Source organism: Chaetura pelagica, unplaced genomic scaffold, assembly GCF_000747805.2.
Source record: "Chaetura pelagica isolate M959 unplaced genomic scaffold, ChaPel_1.0 scaffold280, whole genome shotgun sequence".
NCBI lineage: Eukaryota > Metazoa > Chordata > Aves > Apodiformes > Apodidae > Chaetura > Chaetura pelagica.
In genome coordinates, this window is record NW_009951788.1 from 172,907 (window position 1) to 191,006 (window position 18,100).

An 18,100-nucleotide genomic window follows, 5' to 3' on the forward strand; every position below is an offset into this window, starting at 1 on the left:
CTTTTACCACCTGTTCTCCTTTGTCAGGTCTCGTTCTTTCACAGAGAAGGGGAATGAGGATTTCAAAGTTGCCAGTTCCCTTTTGTCAGGAAACTGGCTGTTGATTTGGAAGAGGATTATTTATTCTGGAAATATTTTTCCATGATAGCACATGGAAGTTTGATCACCAAAGCAGATCTGAAACCTATGTCTTGTAGTAACACTATTCTACAGAGAACTTTTACAGATGAGATTTTTAGTTTATAACCTCTGCAAGTTTTTTTATGAAGCACAAATAGTTGGGACTAAGTTAAGTGTTTTTATTAACTCTTCTGGTAAACAAACCATATTTTGAACATCATTCATATTTTACTGTACAGGCTTTCTTTTCCCATAAATGAGATTTGCACTACAGTCCACTTCTGCTTGAGTTGTGTAAAATAAAAATGAGGTTACTCTTCAGTGTATTCAGTAAAAATATGTATTGCTGAAAATAGAATATCCTCACACTGACTCCTTGTGTACAGAGCAATGCTGCAAGTTTTAGTTGTCAGCCTAATGCTGCTGCCTTATTACCAAAAGCACCTAGAAAAAGCTAAAAATGTATGCAATTATGTAACTTATTCTGAAAAGGAAAATGTACTTGTTTATTTTAGTAAATAATTTTCAGAAAATCAGTTTTGAATTTACTTGGTGTAACTGCTGCTGTTGTCACTTTATCAAGTAGTACTAAACTGTCACTGAAAGACACCACCCAGGTACTTGGTTCCATCAGTTGTGGTAACAGCTGTACTTCCACTGCTTTATGAAAGCAGAGGATTTGAGTATGTCAACACTTAAGTAGCAATTCAGCTAGTATGTACTGCATGCTCGAAACAGTGAAGTAGGAACTCTACTAAGTATAGTTCTTGGCCAGATAAGCATGGATGCATCTATTCCTAATAAGACTGTCTTACAGTAACTACTGTTCTATACTTAAGCTTTTTTACAGGAGACAAGAAGGGCATTTGGACAGCAAAAAGTTGCTGGTGTAATCATTAAACGTATTCAACACCTTGTACCACCTGCAGTTAAGAAAAATTAAGTGACCTCTGTGCCAATCTTTTTTTGCAATATAACAACTACTATTAAAGTTAGAGAAGTGAATATTTAGAAGATGCTCAGAAGAGATATCTCTTTCCCCGACCGTTGATCTCTTACTTCAATTTTCACATAATACCTGTTCCAAGATAGATGTTATCCATTAAACAGGGAACCAGTTTTACTTAAGAACTCCCATTTCATGTATTACTTTATGGAAAACCTGCTAGCTTCCTGCAAGAAGTAGCTGGCAGCAGTCAGTATTTACAAGGCTACTTCATTTTGTAAGACATAATGTCTGTGTTTAGGCAGGTGTCCTATCACCCAGTGACCCCTTCCAACCTGAGATGGGGAATCATGAAAAGGAAAGGAGACCCATAGGTTGAAATGAAAACAGATTTAATATAGTAATAATGAACCACTATAATCTCAATACTAATATGAAATATAAAGCTATACTCAGCCCATAAGGTAGTCATGAACTATGTGCTCCCAGCAGCGGGTGCCAGATGTCAAACATTGCAAGCACCACAGCTCCAGCAAGAGCATGATGGTCACAGCAAACAGGAGAGCAGGCCTCAGGGGCAGAAAAACAAAGGAGGCTCCCAAAGGATGGCAGCCTTTGAGGAAGAACCCCATCCCCAGCAAAATTTCCAGCTTCCAGCAAGCATGTTGTTTAAGGTGTGGAACACTTCAGTCAGGCCAGCTTGGGTCAGCTGCCCTGGGTTTTGCTCCTCCCAGCCCTAGTACCTGGCTAGCTCAAAACAGGAAAAGACCTTGATCGCTCTGGAAACCCACACACCATGGCTGGCCACAGACTGAAACAAAAAATCAACTTGTTCTCACAGACTCAGGTACTGCAGTCTTCTCAAAAACCAGCTTCCCTGAATGGAAAATTGATTTTGTAATTCTATCCCAGCAGAACCAGGACACAAACTCAGGAAGTGCTTAAGAGTACAGCCTGCATATTATCATAATGCAAGGCCCTGCCGAATCAGAAATCTGTGCAGCCTCATACTAATAATAGATATCACAGCTTGATGTGCAAACCAGCAGTGAATAGTTCAAAGCACAAGGCGTGTTTGAAATTTTAATCCTTCCACTCAATAAATCCCATTCCTAGAGATTTGAGACATCCATAGAACAAAGCACTTCATTTAGCAGATTCCCCCTTTACATTCAACTCTGACAACTACAAAGTTGTCTATTATTGATATGGATGCATTTAGCCATGTTGTGCTGTGGTGGTGTTTAGTGTGTTTGTTTTTTTTTTTTTAACTGGAAATATCTATGCTCAGACATGCTGCTTCTCTGTTAGATTTATCAGGGTTCTTTTGTCTATTCAACAAAGATGTGCAAGGAGAAAGGGTAGATCAGAACATGTAAAAATGACGCATTCGCATTGCTATAAAAAAACCCTACTTTTGGAAGTACTTGAGAAAGCAAGTCAGCATTTCTCTTATGTGATCACTAGTACATGTAGAAACCATTCTATCAGTCATTGTTAGGCTCCTTTGCTATCCTGGATTTATGACAGCTGTCAATAATTTTGTAAAGTAAAAGGCAGAAAGCACTATGCAAAACACAGACTAGTGCCAAGTTAGTCCTAGATTAACCAAATTGGCTCCAAAACAGAGAGAGACTACTTCTGTTTCAAGAAAAAAAAAGCTGATACCCCCTCATGTTTTAGCTCACAGCAATACATAAATATGACTAAGTCTGTAGCATAATGTTGTGTCCATTTCAGCACTGCATTTAATCTATTAGCTTTATATTTGGAATATCTCAGTTTTCCTTTTTTACCATCCCCACTTTTATTTCCATGCATAATTACTCTTGCAGCATTTTAGTTTTGGAATTCTTGATGTGCTATCCTAGTTAACAATAGAAACCATCCATTTATTTTATTTCAGTCATGTATCACTTGCTTTACAATTTTCCATTGAAGTAAGATACACTTTTCATGTCTGTTCATTCAACATTAGTCCGTGGCTGCTTCAAATGCAGCAAAAGGCAAATTAACAACTGCAAGTCACTGCATTGTGTGAACAACAAATTGTTTCACCATTCAGCCTTCACAGAGGAAGGTTCTCCAAGTTGCTGCTGCACAAGCTGCAGTTCACACTGTAGCTACCCTTGTGTCAAGAGGCCTAATTCATCTTTCATCAAGGAATAGGCTAGCTTGAATTTACCTATTACCATCATTTAGGTGTACTCATGGGACACATGCTGCATGCTTACGATGCTTACATATGTAAACTCTCCCTATTTTTTTGTTCCTAGTTACTGGTAAAAATAAAAGTATATAAAGTAATTCTTCCAAGCCATTCCCAGATATGCTGGTCTCTCTTGCAGCTCAAAACTGCTGCAAATGAACACAAGTCTATATTTCCACCCCCCCCCAGATCCCCCCAAAAGTACATTCTGGGACTCCAAGGCTCTAGAATCATAGAATCCTAGGGGCTAGAAGGGACCTCAAAAGATCATCTAGTCCAACCCCCATATAGCATCAAAGAAAATAAAAATTTAAATTGCCTTAAGTGAAATTGCATCAGTAGTAGGTTTAATCACTAGATTTCATCTACTGGACTAGGTATTTGCTAGGCATCTGTTACTGACATTTGATTACAAAGTTTCTTAGTTCATCTTCCTCAAGTATAGTCCCATGTCAAATCAGTTTTTCAAACAAACATTTCATAGTTTGAAGATAGGTGATGTTGATTATGCAGGGATGAAAACTAAAGCATAAAAAAAAATAATCACAATATCCCTCTCTTCCCAACCACACCCATTCCTTTGTTAGCATCAGGATTTCTATGAAATAAAAATAGCAGGGAAACTTCCTGGCTGCACAGTAGCAACTAGTTCTGCCAAGTTTTTAAAGGACAGGAAACTACACAAAGACATTGCTAAGAGAAAAGAGTTTTAAAACACATTCAGTTATAAAAGTATGTATTTTTTGGGTACAATATATACTTTAACAATTAAAAGCAGAAACTGTAAACCTTCATTCTTAATAGCATTCAGAAATACAGAGATGTACAAGTGTTCATTCTATCCCACAGATACAGAAATTAAGCATATATTCTATATACAACAGCAAGACAATCCAAGAAGCAGACTGTGTTGTTCACTAACAAAGACACCAACTCCCTCACGGATTTGGCTAGAAAATAGTAGTAATATTGCATTAATACTCCAGCTTAGAGTCTCAGATATTATTTCCTTGTGTGGTATTTATTACAATATTACAATTGATACACCAATTGCAACATTCTTTCAGCCAGCATGCAAATTTGTTGTTACAGCTCAGGGGACTCAAGAACATGGACATGTAATGGCAAGGGAGAAGAACATTCCAATGTTTGGAACTTGCAAGTGCTACAGAGCAGGTTTGCACTGCTGTAAGCAGAATAAGGTAACCACTTTAATCTTCTGTTGCAGGAGACAATCATAACTAATGAATACTCTGCTTTCACAGCCAGCAGCAAATATTCCTTCATTTAACCTGAAGTTTGTAAGAAGTGTACAAATCCCCTGTGCTTTCCCATGCAAGTGGTTGTTAGAAATGTACTAAGTAATGTTCTTATTTGCCACTTGTGCTTCTAAGCGCATAATTGACTAATGGGCAGACAACAAACCTTTAAAATTAATTAGCTTTCCAACAATTACTGGAAGCCAGACAGAAGTCAACACACTTTTGAAGTAACCAGTCCTCTAAAAATTATTTCACCTTCTTCATGTAAGACAGTCTACCACTGGCCTATTTCTTGCATGCAGCAGCTCCAACCTTTGGTCAGTTGCTTCTTTTTTTTTTTTTCCTTTAAAGTTTTCCTGGGAGAATATACCAGTAACTCTGACTGTATTTCTACTAAAAAGAAAACAAAACACTTAACACTGCCTTACACATCAGCAGAATAGTGTCATCCCTCTAGGCCTGGGATTCATTATTAATGGCTACAGTATCCTTGTGGACTGTCCTTCCAAAAAACCACCTCATAATGCTTTAGTTTTGATTATTCCTCCAATTGATTTGGTTTGAAGATTTTTGCCATCCAACATTAAGTATCACAGGTTAGTCCAAAGCATTATTTTCACCTTTATAACAGGCATAATATATTACTGGGTGGAGTTAACATTACACAGGTCGCTTGCAATTTACTTGCAATACAAAAAAATATTCAAGAAAATCCTGGGAATAAATCTGATTATATTACAGTAAAGCCAAAATGTTTTCCTCTTCATAGGAAGACAGATTTACTTCAGCTGATCTAAAAAAAATCCTCTGTTCTGAAACATAACAGGAACATGAATTGCAAGTCACTTGGACATGTAGTATTTCCAATTGCCAGTTCCAAAGTCTGCAATAATAAACCAGCCAGGAATCTATTTTGATCTAGTTTATTTAGAACTTGCATACAGTTCTTAAATAGGCACTGCTTCCTCCAGACTTGTGACAAGTTTCATAATAAGCTTCTCTGTTTTCACTAGGTTTAAGAAGCTCCAAAGTCACTGCTAAGAGCAAACTCTGCACCAGATTTCAGTCATTATATTGCAGTGGAGAAAAGACAACTGAACTCCAGTGAAAACTGGCCAAAACAGAATCTGATACTGGATATAAAAAGCTGTATGTTTTTCTACTCAGTTTCTTCCAGTTAAAATACATCATTCATACACCTGAAAGTTAACTTTTAGATGAGGGGCATAATATTTTCCATCAAATAAATACTTAGAGGGAGATAGTTCTATTTTGTTCTACTCATATGTGCATGGTCTTTAGATCAGGTATATTTATATACACAACAGATACTTTCAGAACAATGCAGCATGATTTACTAGTCATGACCTCCAAACAGACATCAATTTACAGTAAAGAAAGGAAAACCTGTATATCGCTTGAGTTACCTTTACATTAAGGGTTCATGTGGTTAGGAAGTGTTTTAAAGCCCTCAACCCACAAGTAATAAGTAGTGGGCCTCTTCAATTCTGTAATTCACAAACACAACCCCAAACCAATCACGTGGTTTGGATTGTAAAATTATAGTTAGCCCGTTAGAGATACAAGTCAGACAATATTCACCAAGTCACTATCTTAGTGAAGACACTGAACTTATGAGGTATTTCAGACAGTGCAAAGTGTCCTCTCCAACCTTCCACAACTGTGAATTCAGGTTACCCTGCTTGTTGAACTTCAATAAAGGATCGTATATTGGGTGCAGGAAGGAAAAAAAACCCAGAACAAAACAAAAAAACCCAAAAAACAAAACACTGTGAGGGGAATAAAACATGCAAGAAGATTCTCAAAGCTGTAACACTTCTAGCCCTGAGCAGTTTAAAGAAAGTGAAGGCAGATGAGTAGGAGGAAGTTATGTTTGCTGCTTTCTTGGAGTCAAGGCCACGTTTACATGAAGCAATAAGAGAAAATTAATCCCTATAGAAAAAGATACTGCTTCATTTTTCCCAGCCCCTCTTATTTCAGAATAGGAGAAGTTTCACAGATCCATGATCATGGTGGCTTGCAGCTGGAGAAACAGTGTCATTGAAAGTGACAGCAGGCTTTAATTCTCAATTAGTTTCTTGGCTCTGATGTTGGCTTGCTCAATGCGCTCCCTGTTTGTATCAGCCTGAAAGATAAATGAATAGGTTATTTGCAGACTTCATAGAAAACAATGTAAAAATTCAAACTGACATGAATTTCTGAATTGTAGGGTATTATCATTGAGGCAGACAGAAGAGGAATAACTTTTATAAGCTGAAAGTAATTCTTTGTTTTTTTCCCTAGCCAGCATATGCTGTCAATTTTGGCAGAAACAAAATCAGGTGAAATAGTTTTTAGTCTTCAGCTGAACCTCAAAACACAGAGCAGCTCACCTCAGCAAGCTAGGAAGAATATTAACAGAGTAAGGGGATAAAAATTCCCTCTTTTCAAGTGTTTATATATCTTAAAGACTTCTACAAGGCAGCTCTGTTGCCTTGGACCAGAAGTAATAGTCAAAATTGCAAGTGACTTACGGACATAAAGTTAGAATTCTTTGCTTAGTGCAAAACCCTTGCTTTCTTGCACATACCCCACAGTGTTCTGGTGTCATAATAATATGTATCAGTAAGAAAAGGACTTCATAATTGTTTTACTATTATAAAGCATCAAGTCAGACACAGCATCTAGGCTGAGCAAGCATCAACATAACTTCACTGAGAAGTACAAAAAGGAGCTCTGAAATAAGCAGGAGGGATAAGAAGCACAAAACTAGTCCCTTCCCTCACCATAAGGAATGGAACTTGCTGAGAAGCTTTACCTCTGCCAGCTATCAGCATGCCTTTACACTGCAATGAGCTGGGAAGGGGACACTGGCAGTTCAAGCCTTTCAGATTAAAGGTTGGGGAGGGCAAGAATCTACTATGGATAAGTGACACTCATTGATCTAGCTACTAGACAATCTTTTAAGACAAAGCCAGTAACATAAGCTTTTATTTGGTGTTTATTCAGACTAGGAGTCCTGCACACCACAGTCTACCCAAAGTTACCCAGTCAAGTCTATGTATTTCCCAGGTGAGTTGCAATTTTTAATTTTTTAAAGAAAAAAAAAACAGCACTAACTTTATTCTGCAGTTAATACTGCCCTTTGTTTCTTCACATGGTACTGGTGTGGGGAATGGTCCATCTTCTCTCCCCCCACGTAAGACTAAACAAAATGTCTTTCAAGCCAGCAAAATACGAGTGGTATCTTTTTGCTGATTTAGCCAAGGATAGACTGAACAGGCCCCCTGTTCTACCAGATGAGTCCACAGCAAGAAAGAGCATAAGTGTTACGATAACTGGCAGAAAAATGGACAACAGGTTAAAGCCTCTGACAGAGTACGTACCTGGCCAATGCTAATTGGTTAATTTGAACAGTGGTACTTTCTTAAACAGTGATTTCTGATCTATAAAAGACGGCAAGTTCTGCAGGCTGGTGCTCTGTTGTGCCTTCCCAGGAGACCCTGCTGCAGCCCCAGAAGCCGCCTGGAACCCCAGCCCCGCTGTGCAGAGGAGCCGAGAGGGAAAGGGGGGACTGCCCCGCGACTGCTGCCCAGAGAAGCCAAAAGAGGGGGACCGCCTGTGTCTGCTCCCAGGGATCCTGCCCGCTCTGTGGGGGTTCAAGCCTGCTCACCAAGGTGTGCCCGCTCCTGAGGGATTGCTGCCTGCCCAAGCCTAAACCAAACCAGACTGGAGCAGGAGCTTGCCCAGCCTGTGCTTGGCACCTGCCTCAGGACTAGAGCCATAGTTGCTGCATCTGCTGCTGCTGGGAGTGGTCGCTCCGGTTACCGGGAAGCCAGTCCCCCGTGGCCCAGGAACCACGCGTGATACAGAAGGAGGGTAAATGCGCACACACACACACACTCTCGTAACTTTCCTGCCAGGCTCAGCTCCTACCCTTTCACTCCATTGATCCTACACCTCTCCCTCAGAGCATGCATTTAATAAGACCATAGTACCTTTGAATCACTTTTCTGATACACACCTAGACTACCTCTCCTGAACCATGATCCCTCAGTTTGTGTTGACCCTTAATAAACCAATTAATTTGTAAACTAAACATTGACCTCAGTAACAGTTTGTGAGCGTGGTGAGGGGCTATTCTGATCTACCCTCTAAGATACCATCCTGCAGCAGCTGTTCATCTGTGACCCTCTGGCTCATTCACAAACCTCTCCACACTGGGGGGGGGGAAGTCACAGAAGCACCTGACAGCCCGACAACTGGCTTTGGGGATTTATCCTCAACAGTTTTCTTTAGTTTCCACACTGTTCACTAAACTTAGGAATAGTTATCAGCAGAAAAGAATTAATTTAAATATCCTGAGACAGGCTGCCAGTCTCAAAGGCAGGAATTGCACTTTTGTTTTTATTGCTGTTTTGAAAAGCAATTTGAACTTGTTTAATCATATTTTAACAGTTAGTAAGACTTGGTTAGCAAGATGTATTCAAGGCCATTATAATGAAAGAGCATAATGCTAAAACAGGTGCTGGAAACCACCAGAAACACTACCATTAAAACCAGTAATTCCCACTTGCAGTTAATTTGACCAGGCAATTTTCAGTCTACTTTATAACTTAATTTTTTTAACTCTGATTAAATTTTCTAGTGTACTTTAAAATGTTGAAGTTATTTTACTTGATAATCACACCAGAACTGCAGTTTCAGGCAACAGTGAAAGACAATTAAGGCATCATCAATAAGATCATGTTGATTTACCTTATTAGCATTACAACCCTTAAATTAACAGACAAAACTGAGATGCTGACATAGGCATAACCTGCATTTATGTCAAGACTAGATCTGTGTATTTGAGAAAATTGCATCCCTCTTGCTTTTAAACCTACTCAGCATTTAACTTTGCATTTTGTCTTAATTCTATAATTTTACATTCATTTTTATTAATTTCTGCTTTTTTGAATCTTTAAAATATACAGTATTAATTAAAGCTTTAATTTCTGTTCTTAACCAGGATGCCTGTTAAAGAATTTCTATGCATTTCAGAATATGGAGGATTCCTGAAATATGACTAACTTCCTCATAAGTTGCCATGTGAAAGAAAACCCCTCCCAAACATACTTACATATGATCAACCTGTTTTGGGAAGTTAATCTTTAAAGCAATTTTAAAGTTACTGGCTATGACTAACTTCATGTGCAGATGATGCCAGATTGTGTCCTTGTGCACCTACAAGACTTACTATACTGAAGTCTCCCCAGCCCCAGTATCAACCTGCTCATAAAAATCAGAGCAGTAAAGTACCTTTATTTTATATTCAATAATTGCTGTGACTTTTTAGGAAACCCAGAAGAATCCTACTATTACTAAAATACCTACTCCCTTCGTACAAGATTCCTCGCAAGCAACAATCCCCCAATTACACCTCCAGTAAGTGTTTGCCCTTTTAATCCCATCAAGTTTAGCTGATTTCAGAGTAAGCAGTGACTTGTGCTGCATTTTTAGGTTTCTTAACACTCTGAAGCATGTGAATTTCCAGCTAGACAACCAAACACTTATGTTCAAATCACAGCAACCTAAAGGATGGTACAGTCTTAATGCATGTTTAGTGCAAATACAGATAGTTATGACAGCAACTCCATTCCTTCTAACTTCTCAGTTAGAACCTCTAAGCTGAAGACAGAGAACACCTTTGATGCTTACCTTTAAATTTATCCGGTCTATTTGTTTATTCTGGGAATCAATCTCATTTCCCATATCCAAAGCCATGTTTTTCAAATTTCCAAGAATGTTTCCCACTTGAGCAAGATTTTCATCCATTTCATCTTCTCTAGCATCATTTGTTATCCTGTTCAAATAAGTAAGACAATGTTTCCAAGAAAAAAAAAACTTGCTTTTCCCTACCCGTATTTAGAAATTCTTTGTTGCATAATTACCTAACAGGCAACATACTCAAGCCAAGGTTTTTTCCTCTTATAACCTCATGTATTCCAAGCAAGCAGCCCACCAAAAAATGATGCTAAGCAAGCCCCTACTACAAAAATACAACTGAAATTGAAAATAACAGCTACCAGAGGAAGTTTAAAACACAAGTTAGTCTGAAATATGCTCTGTGACAATGAAAATCCATTATACTTTTAACAGTTCCCTCAATAACTGAGCACTAAGCTCTACGGTCCTAACATTCAGAAAAAGACTAAGACCACCACTATAAAAAAAAATTGGAGGCGTAAGAGGAACAATACAATACTGAAAGTGTAGCCTTCTGCCATCTGCTCTCCAAGCAGTAACCATTCCTCCAAGCAGTAGTAAGAGATTATCTAGCAACTTCATCTAAAATGTATACAAAAGAAGCTTAACTTAAAATTTCTGCTTTTGAGATTGAGAAATATGAAGAAACAGACCTTGTAATATATCCACCACTTGGTCCTCCAGAAGGCTGAGGCTGCCGCTGATTTATACTTCTTGGTTGCATGGATATCACATGATCTGCTGAGTTCTCTGTTCCATCTCCCCAGGTTGTTCTGTATGACTTGCTAGCCTCAAAATTCTTCGTCCTACTCCATAAAAATAAGAAGTTTGAACTTCTACTTCACAAATATGTCTTCCTGACTGGGTTTTGTATTATTCTAGGATTATCAGAAACATGTCCTGTGCCTCAGAGATTTGATTTTGTACAGACAAAGTCTTGTAGAGACAATAGGATTTCTTATATCAGGATAGTACAAACATAACTGAGTTCCTCTAGGGACAGCTGATTAATTTGTCTTAAGTTTTATTACAAGCACAGTAGTTTCCTTTAAGTAATACACTTTACCACCAGAGGGGAAGCTTGTGACAGTACACAGGAAAGCTTACACTGTCGTAAGATAAAGCAGCACGTACAACAGGAGTTAATCTAGCATTAAGGTTAGTTACTTTTGAGAGAAGAAATAAGGACAAAGAAACAGAGTCCATCAAATACAGGTAGGTACAAGATGCAAGAAAACCATTAATATGTACTGGTTTTTGTCAAACACTTTCTGTTGCAAAGTCTTTTTTTAAAGTTAATGTTTCTCAGGTTAATTTTGATTATGAAATAACAGTAATCATATTTAAGTAACTCCTCCATTCAGCAATTCCATTGCAGTAACTCCATTGAGAAACAACAACTTACCATTACACTTTTACCACAAAATTCAGAAGAGGAAAAAAACCAATAAAGAAAGCACACTGACATGAAGCAATCTCAAGAATCACATACCTACAAAAGCAAGAGAGGAAAAAATACAACAGGAAAAGAACTGATCTAAATTGGAGTCAGTTCTCATGAACCATAAGGAACATTTTGAGAATATTCTTGTGTTCATCTTGTTTGCTGATATTTGAGTAATACATACTCCATTGCCACTTTTCTGCTTCATTGAAGGCCTGAAGGGAAATCTGCAGTGTCTTTTAGTACAGCTAACTTTACAATTACAGATAATTAATTTATATGTCTATAGTGCCTTTCAGTAGCCTAGATGATTCGCATTTGAATAAGTGTGAAATTAGCTGTAATGAAGAAAAATTCCACTACTTCTGACATTTATGTAATCAAAATGGGAAACTGTACTTCATAGGTCAGACCCTATGAAAAGTAATCTTGTATAAATATATCAAGTGGAAGAAAGGAACAATTTCTCAGTTCATAATGGAATCCAGCAGAGCTCCAAAGAAACCTGAACTAGTCAGTTCCAGCTTCTTGTACATACATAGGCTAAAAGACCGTTTCAGGTTTATTGCAACTAGACTAAGCATTTTATTTTAATCTCATTCATATGAAGGCCACAACAGCAGGAGAATATTGTATGCTTGGTTTCTGGATTAGCAAAGGCTTCGGTGCCAGAAGTAACTGAGAAATTTATTTAAACAAAAACAAGTGGCCTGAAAACTACTTGCACACCTGAAGCAGACTGTTAGAAACAGAACTGCTGCTCAAACTAAGCACAGTTAAATAGATGAGGTGCTGAGCAGCTTTGTTCTTAAAAAGCAGTTTTTCAAATTACTTTATGTTCACTTTTCTTATGTTCCACTTCTGTAAGAGTAAGACAATTTATACAGCCTGTCAAACCAGCAAGGGCTCAAGTAGTTGTTCAACATCTTCATTGCTAATATACTCTATAGTAATTGACATTTGCTATTCACATCAGTATTACAACACAACACAGTCACAAGGAAACCTGCATGCAGACATCATGCATGTGCAAGCACAAATCCAACAGAAGCATCACTTCAGACAGCTGGTTAAATGCACATCTACGCTAGTAAGACTGACCTTGTCCTAAAATCCGCTTTCAGCAGTTAAGTGAACACAGCTTCTTATCCTAGTCTTCATTTTTAGAAAGCAAGCATCAGTGTTAGGAGAGAATGGGAAAGAAAAAGAAAAGACCAGCAAACAGGTAAATTGTTATTAGTACATAGATTATATTAGAGTACTGTCAGTATCTTGTGTTTTCAGAGTTTTTATAAATAATCTAAGCCTAGCATAAATGAGAAAAATCAGTATTTACTTCAGCAAGTACTCCAATTTAGCTTCATGCTTTATGAAGAAAATGAAAAGCTTTGGAGATAACCAGTTGACAAGTAACTCAGCAGAAAAAGAGGTTTACCAGTAGATATAGAAAAAGCACTGTTTCTTCTTGTTCACTGCCCTCTACTTCACTAGTCAAATTTTCTGCTCATTGCTGCCCATTTTTGTACACAATTCATTCTCTTTTTGATGTGTATTTGGAGTGCCACAAGACTTCACAAATTCTGACCCTGATTAGTGTCAGTAAGCTGTTTACCTTTATTGAAATAGGACTGCATGTGTCAAAAAAAAAAAAAAAAAGCTCCATCAGCTTGATAAAACTGATATAAACCAGTAAACTCTTCTGTCCAGAGGCCAGGACAGAACTATCTGCCTTTTCAAGGTACTAAAGCTTGAACACTTTCAGCCTTAGGATCCACATCCCTGTCTATCCTAAATTATCAAAATATTATTCTGTCGGATAAGCAGACTCAGCTACTCTGAGGAACTTTTACTTAAATTTTTGCTACCTCTCAGTGCAATGACAAGGTTTTTGCTGATGCTAAATAGCTAAAAATGAACAAATGGATACACGCTATTCACTTCAGTGGCCACATGCTAAAATAACTTATTTCTCCTTCACTTGGAAGAATTGTGATGACATTCGATTCACACAAATCAATTTGACACTTAGCTGCTTAAAGATAAAGCTAGCACACCTTCAAGAAATAGTCTTCTTATAATACTGATTTCTGATCAGTGTCTAGGCATTTAGGACAAATCAAGTACTGTACAAAAAATTAGATTACTCTTCAGTGACTTGGATATAGTAGCCATAACACTGATGTTATAAAAGCACTGTGAAGCAGGTCTACAAGAATTTATGTAGTCATTGGTGAAAGATTAAAGCTTTAATACCATTACCTGTTGTTCTACTCTCTTTCTCCCTAAAATATGAACATTTTTAAAATGCTTAGAGAAGCAATATTATTTTCCTTCTCCAAAACAGACGTTTTCTTGCTTTTAAATTAGCACAAAAGTTCTTTTACTTAAGTCAAATTTCTAGCAGAGAGGCACTTACACATAACTATTTGCAATCCAATCTGGTCTCATCTGCATGGACACTGATAGTATTCTACTGAGTAGAAGTTTTAAGGAGATTAGGGTGCAATTGTGCAGGATGTTATCCAGCAGCTATCTTTTCAGTGAAAAAGGCACAATGTACAGTTAGATGCAAATAAGCTTTAACTACTCTCACACAATTTTAAAACAGTGCACCTCCAAGAAACAAAACAGTTGGCTTTCCTAGAGATTCAGCATTTTTTCATTAGTTTTTTATGAGAAACCAACTCCCAGCACAGTAGCTATTGGGAATATTCTAGAACTTCAGACCCTAGTACCCATTTAACTGACCTGTTACAAGGACAGACACAAAGCCCACAGCATTTGTTGAGCTCTGTCAATGTCTTCTCAGCTTCTCTCATATCCTTATTTATCTGGTCCATGCCTTCTTCTATGCGATTTAGTTGTTCTAGAAGAAAAACAAGTAATGTGAATAAACACAGATTGGGGGAAGGTATGGGTGGGACATAAGCATGTCTTTCAAGCAGGAACTCGCAAGTTTATGTTCTTCTATCTTTAAACCAAGACTAATGACTATTTCCTCTCCTGCCTTCTCAGATATATATTTATTTTTTTTAAGAAATATATTCAGTAATAAGTTTTGTTTTCTGTATTTAAAATATTTTCCAGATCCTTAGAGTGGGACTTGTTGTTGCTTTTAGAATAAATGCAGCTACAGTCATGCCATGGTAGGAAGGAACTGCTTCTGTAGTTAGAATGTAATACAGCCTCTGCTAACATGGTCTCTTAACTACTTAAAACATCTCTTAGATATGACAAACCCATAGGAATAACCAATTAGTGAATCTAATTTTCACATAGTCTTTAATAAGCCTTTAATTTCAGCAATACTTGAATGTGTCTTTTTCTTACAGTCAAACTGATTTTTACTGTTAGAAGAAGGAAGAACTCACCGCCCTGCTCATCCAGCATGGTGATAGTTTTGATGCCGACATCCTGGGACTGCAGAAAGAAATTTGCAGATATAAAAACAGATTTCAATACACCAGTGCAAAGCCAGAAGGTCTCTATAATAAATTTGGTAAGTCAATGAAGTCCATAATAAAACAGATGAAACTATGACATTGTCAAGCTACAAGAGTAAACCTAGGTGTGCCTTGTTCTGAAAAGTGGTATTTAGGTCATTCTTTATTCCTATATCCTTCAATAGGGCTGAAAAAAGCCTTTAGACCTGGAAAACAGAAAAAACCAAACAACAAAAACCAACAATGCCTGCAAAACCATTCTTGAGAATTCAGCAGAAGAGATCAGAAAGAAAATAGCCTATAATTCATTTTAGAATCAGGCAAAAGAAATCAGCTGTGATGAATATACTACAGTACAGCTCTTTGCAGGCTTAAGGTCTTGAATGTAGCACGCAAAATGCATGACATTTCACCATAAAGTGGCAGCAAAGAACTATCTATGGCAGGATTTATTTTAGCTTACATAGATCACCAAATTATGATACTAAGAAAAATTATATTGGCTCATTCCATGCTCTTGGAAAGCGACTTCTTACAAGGGCCTGTAGCAGGAGGATAGGGATAATAAAGTAAAACTGGAAGAGGAGAGATTTAGGTTAGACAGTAGGAAGAAATTCTTTAGTGTGAGGATGGTGAGACACTGGAACAGGTTGCCCAGGGCAGCTGTGGGTGCCCCCTCCTTGGAAGTGTTCAAGGCCAGGGTGGATGGGTACCTGAGCAAACTGATAAGAGTTTTTTGTTTTGGTTTGGGTTTTTTTCCAAACTTCATTGAGACTACCAGAGCTATCAGAGACTCTCTCTTACTCGCTACTAAGAGAACGCTCTATAGTTTTTGAAGTTACATTATCAAAAGAAATCTTGGGAGTCATTTTTACAATGGGGAATGCAAGCCACAACAGTGTCAAGGAAAACATTTCTCATACAATGCCACTTGCATAAATCCAATACACAGATTTATTTGTTTCAAATCCTGTACAGGTATTAAGAGCTTCATCATCATACTTAACTACCTTTAAAACTGGTGAACTGATTGTAAGACCACTTCTGTTTATAACCAAAAGCAGCCCTGTCCTCTACTGGCCCACTCAACTGAGCCCAAACATCCCCCTCAAAGCAAGACATTTTCACAGGCAAAGGAAGCTGAAAGAAATACAGAAGACATTATGAGAAGCAAATGATACAGCAGCCAAAAACATAAGTTATAAGAAGTCTTCTGTGGTGATCAGTTACCTGCAGCATTCCAACATAGGGCAATTTTGCTTAAGAGGCAAACAGATAAATAATATAGCAATCTTTCTGTGATCTGACTCGACATAATGTAAAACAGATTAGGTTTAAGTCATTCCAACTCTACTACTGAATGAAAGCAGCAATTTTGAATAATCAAGTGTATGTCTGAAAAAAAGTTTGTGAAAGACAAAAACATGACTAAGATCTTTGTGATAGTTAACATGCACCTTCTTCTATTTAAATATATCCCCAGGGAATTCAAAAGCTTTTCCTTACCTCAATGGCCAAGCCAAGAATTCTCCTTGTGCTTTCCAAAGACTAGAAAGAGAATTTTTAAATGAGTGTTAAAAGCACATGTCAGTGTCTGAAAGTTCTCTTTACCAGTTCACTGCTGTAAGGCAACTTGTATACAAAGGTTCATCAGCCTGTCTATATGTAATACAGGCTACAACACAGTCACAGTGGCAGTATACTAAAGGTTTTTTTCAGTAGCTAGTAAACCCTTGGATTTACTAAGTACTTGCTGGTACTATGTTTATCCTACTGGAAAGTAATTTTAAAAGAAAATACATTCAAATGAATTTTAGTTAAATAAAAAAGTAAAAAAGTGGCAACACAGGCAGTCAAGACTGGGCAGTCAAGCACTCAGTCAAGTAGGAGGCTTTACAGTTCAGAAGTTTACATTTATTCTTACCTTCAGGAGCAGTCTTTGCTCCAGTATTTATCAAGTAAATTCAGAGTTTTAACATAATGACAGTTCTGAATGTTTCAAAGATACTGTAATCTGGCAGATAACTACTGATATCCCAGATGGCTTCCTATAATACTTACCTCATCGGTGACCTGGTTGGCCCTCAGCTGAATTTCTTCAGGAGACAGTTCAGCCATGATGACAAACTATTACTTGTAAGAAATCACGTTAAAGATAATCTTCCTCCTGTGACAGGACATACCAGTGAAGTGTCAGAATTATTCACTTATCAATATTTTGAGCTGACACTATAAGACAGTTCAAAGAATGAAAGTCTACACGTTTCATTCTGCACAGGACACCACCTGGTTAGGACTAGAAGGCAATAGAAGAATTATTCATAACTGAATAGCTAAGAGAAATGCAGGAAAAATCAGTATGTGAAATAGTTTGCAAAACTTGGCCTCCTAAATATTTTTGGAAAATTTTATCTATAGTTAGTTTAAGGTAAAAATCAGGAAATAAAGTATTTAAAAGTTTCATCATGTTTGAAAATCACATTGGTTTTCTCAGTAATCCAGAATGCAATTCATTAAGACATTTAAGTTAGAAACATACACTTCAAGTGTTCTTCCCCTTCCCTTCAAGAAATTCCAACAGACTGACAAAGGGGAAACACTTTAACAGGCCAAGCATCACCTAAAATTATTCCAGTAACACTCTAGAAAAAAGATGTTCTAATAGCATGGTGAATCCCTCAAATGCAAAAGGATCTGCAAAAGTTTTAAATGGTATGTCCACAACTGTAGCAAAGATTTTCAAACCCACGTTTTTCATAATAAAGGTAAGATTCCAGATGTTTATAACTGAAGTCCCAACACACCACAATTTAACTTCTGCTATAACCAGGGGATATAATTTTGCCTGATGAGACAAGAGGGAAAATCAAGCCCATCAGTAACTGTATTCTTACCAGAGCCAGGTTTCTCAGAGCTAAGAATCTACAT

General features: G+C 37.5%; 1 protein-coding gene across 2 annotated transcripts; it reads right to left on the bottom strand.

Annotated features, from left to right (window-relative positions):
* Positions 1–6,456: 6,456 nt before the first annotated feature.
* Positions 6,457–17,334, bottom strand: SNAP23 (synaptosomal-associated protein, 23kDa). 2 transcript variants are annotated; one of them, XM_009996972.1, is made up of 7 exons: positions 17,234–17,334; positions 16,679–16,720; positions 15,101–15,149; positions 14,478–14,595; positions 10,939–11,091; positions 10,238–10,382; positions 6,457–6,683 (listed from the first exon to the last, which is right to left on the bottom strand). In XM_009996972.1, exons 1-7 carry the CDS (start codon positions 17,288–17,290, stop codon positions 6,618–6,620), a joined length of 630 nt encoding a protein of 209 aa, XP_009995274.1. In that variant the 5' UTR covers positions 17,291–17,334; the 3' UTR covers positions 6,457–6,617. The 2 variants fall into 2 exon arrangements, with proteins under 2 accessions (XP_009995274.1, XP_009995349.1); XM_009997047.1 differs by lacking the exon at positions 10,939–11,091 and having other exon boundaries at positions 6,618–6,683; positions 17,234–17,290.
* Between the last annotated feature and the right edge of the window lie 766 nt (positions 17,335–18,100).

Excerpts from the sequence above, each read along its gene's own strand:
- SNAP23 (XM_009996972.1), bottom strand. The coding sequence starts at position 17,290 with ATGGCTGAACTGTCTCCTGAAGAAATTCAGCTGAGGGCCAACCAGGTC. Across the intron at positions 15,150-16,678 it reads TTCTTGGCTTGGCCATTGAG|TCCCAGGATGTCGGCATCAA; the intron begins GTAAGGAAAAGC and ends TTCTTTCTGCAG. Across the intron at positions 6,684-10,237 it reads TAGACCGGATAAATTTAAAG|GCTGATACAAACAGGGAGCG; the intron begins GTAAGCATCAAA and ends TTTATCTTTCAG.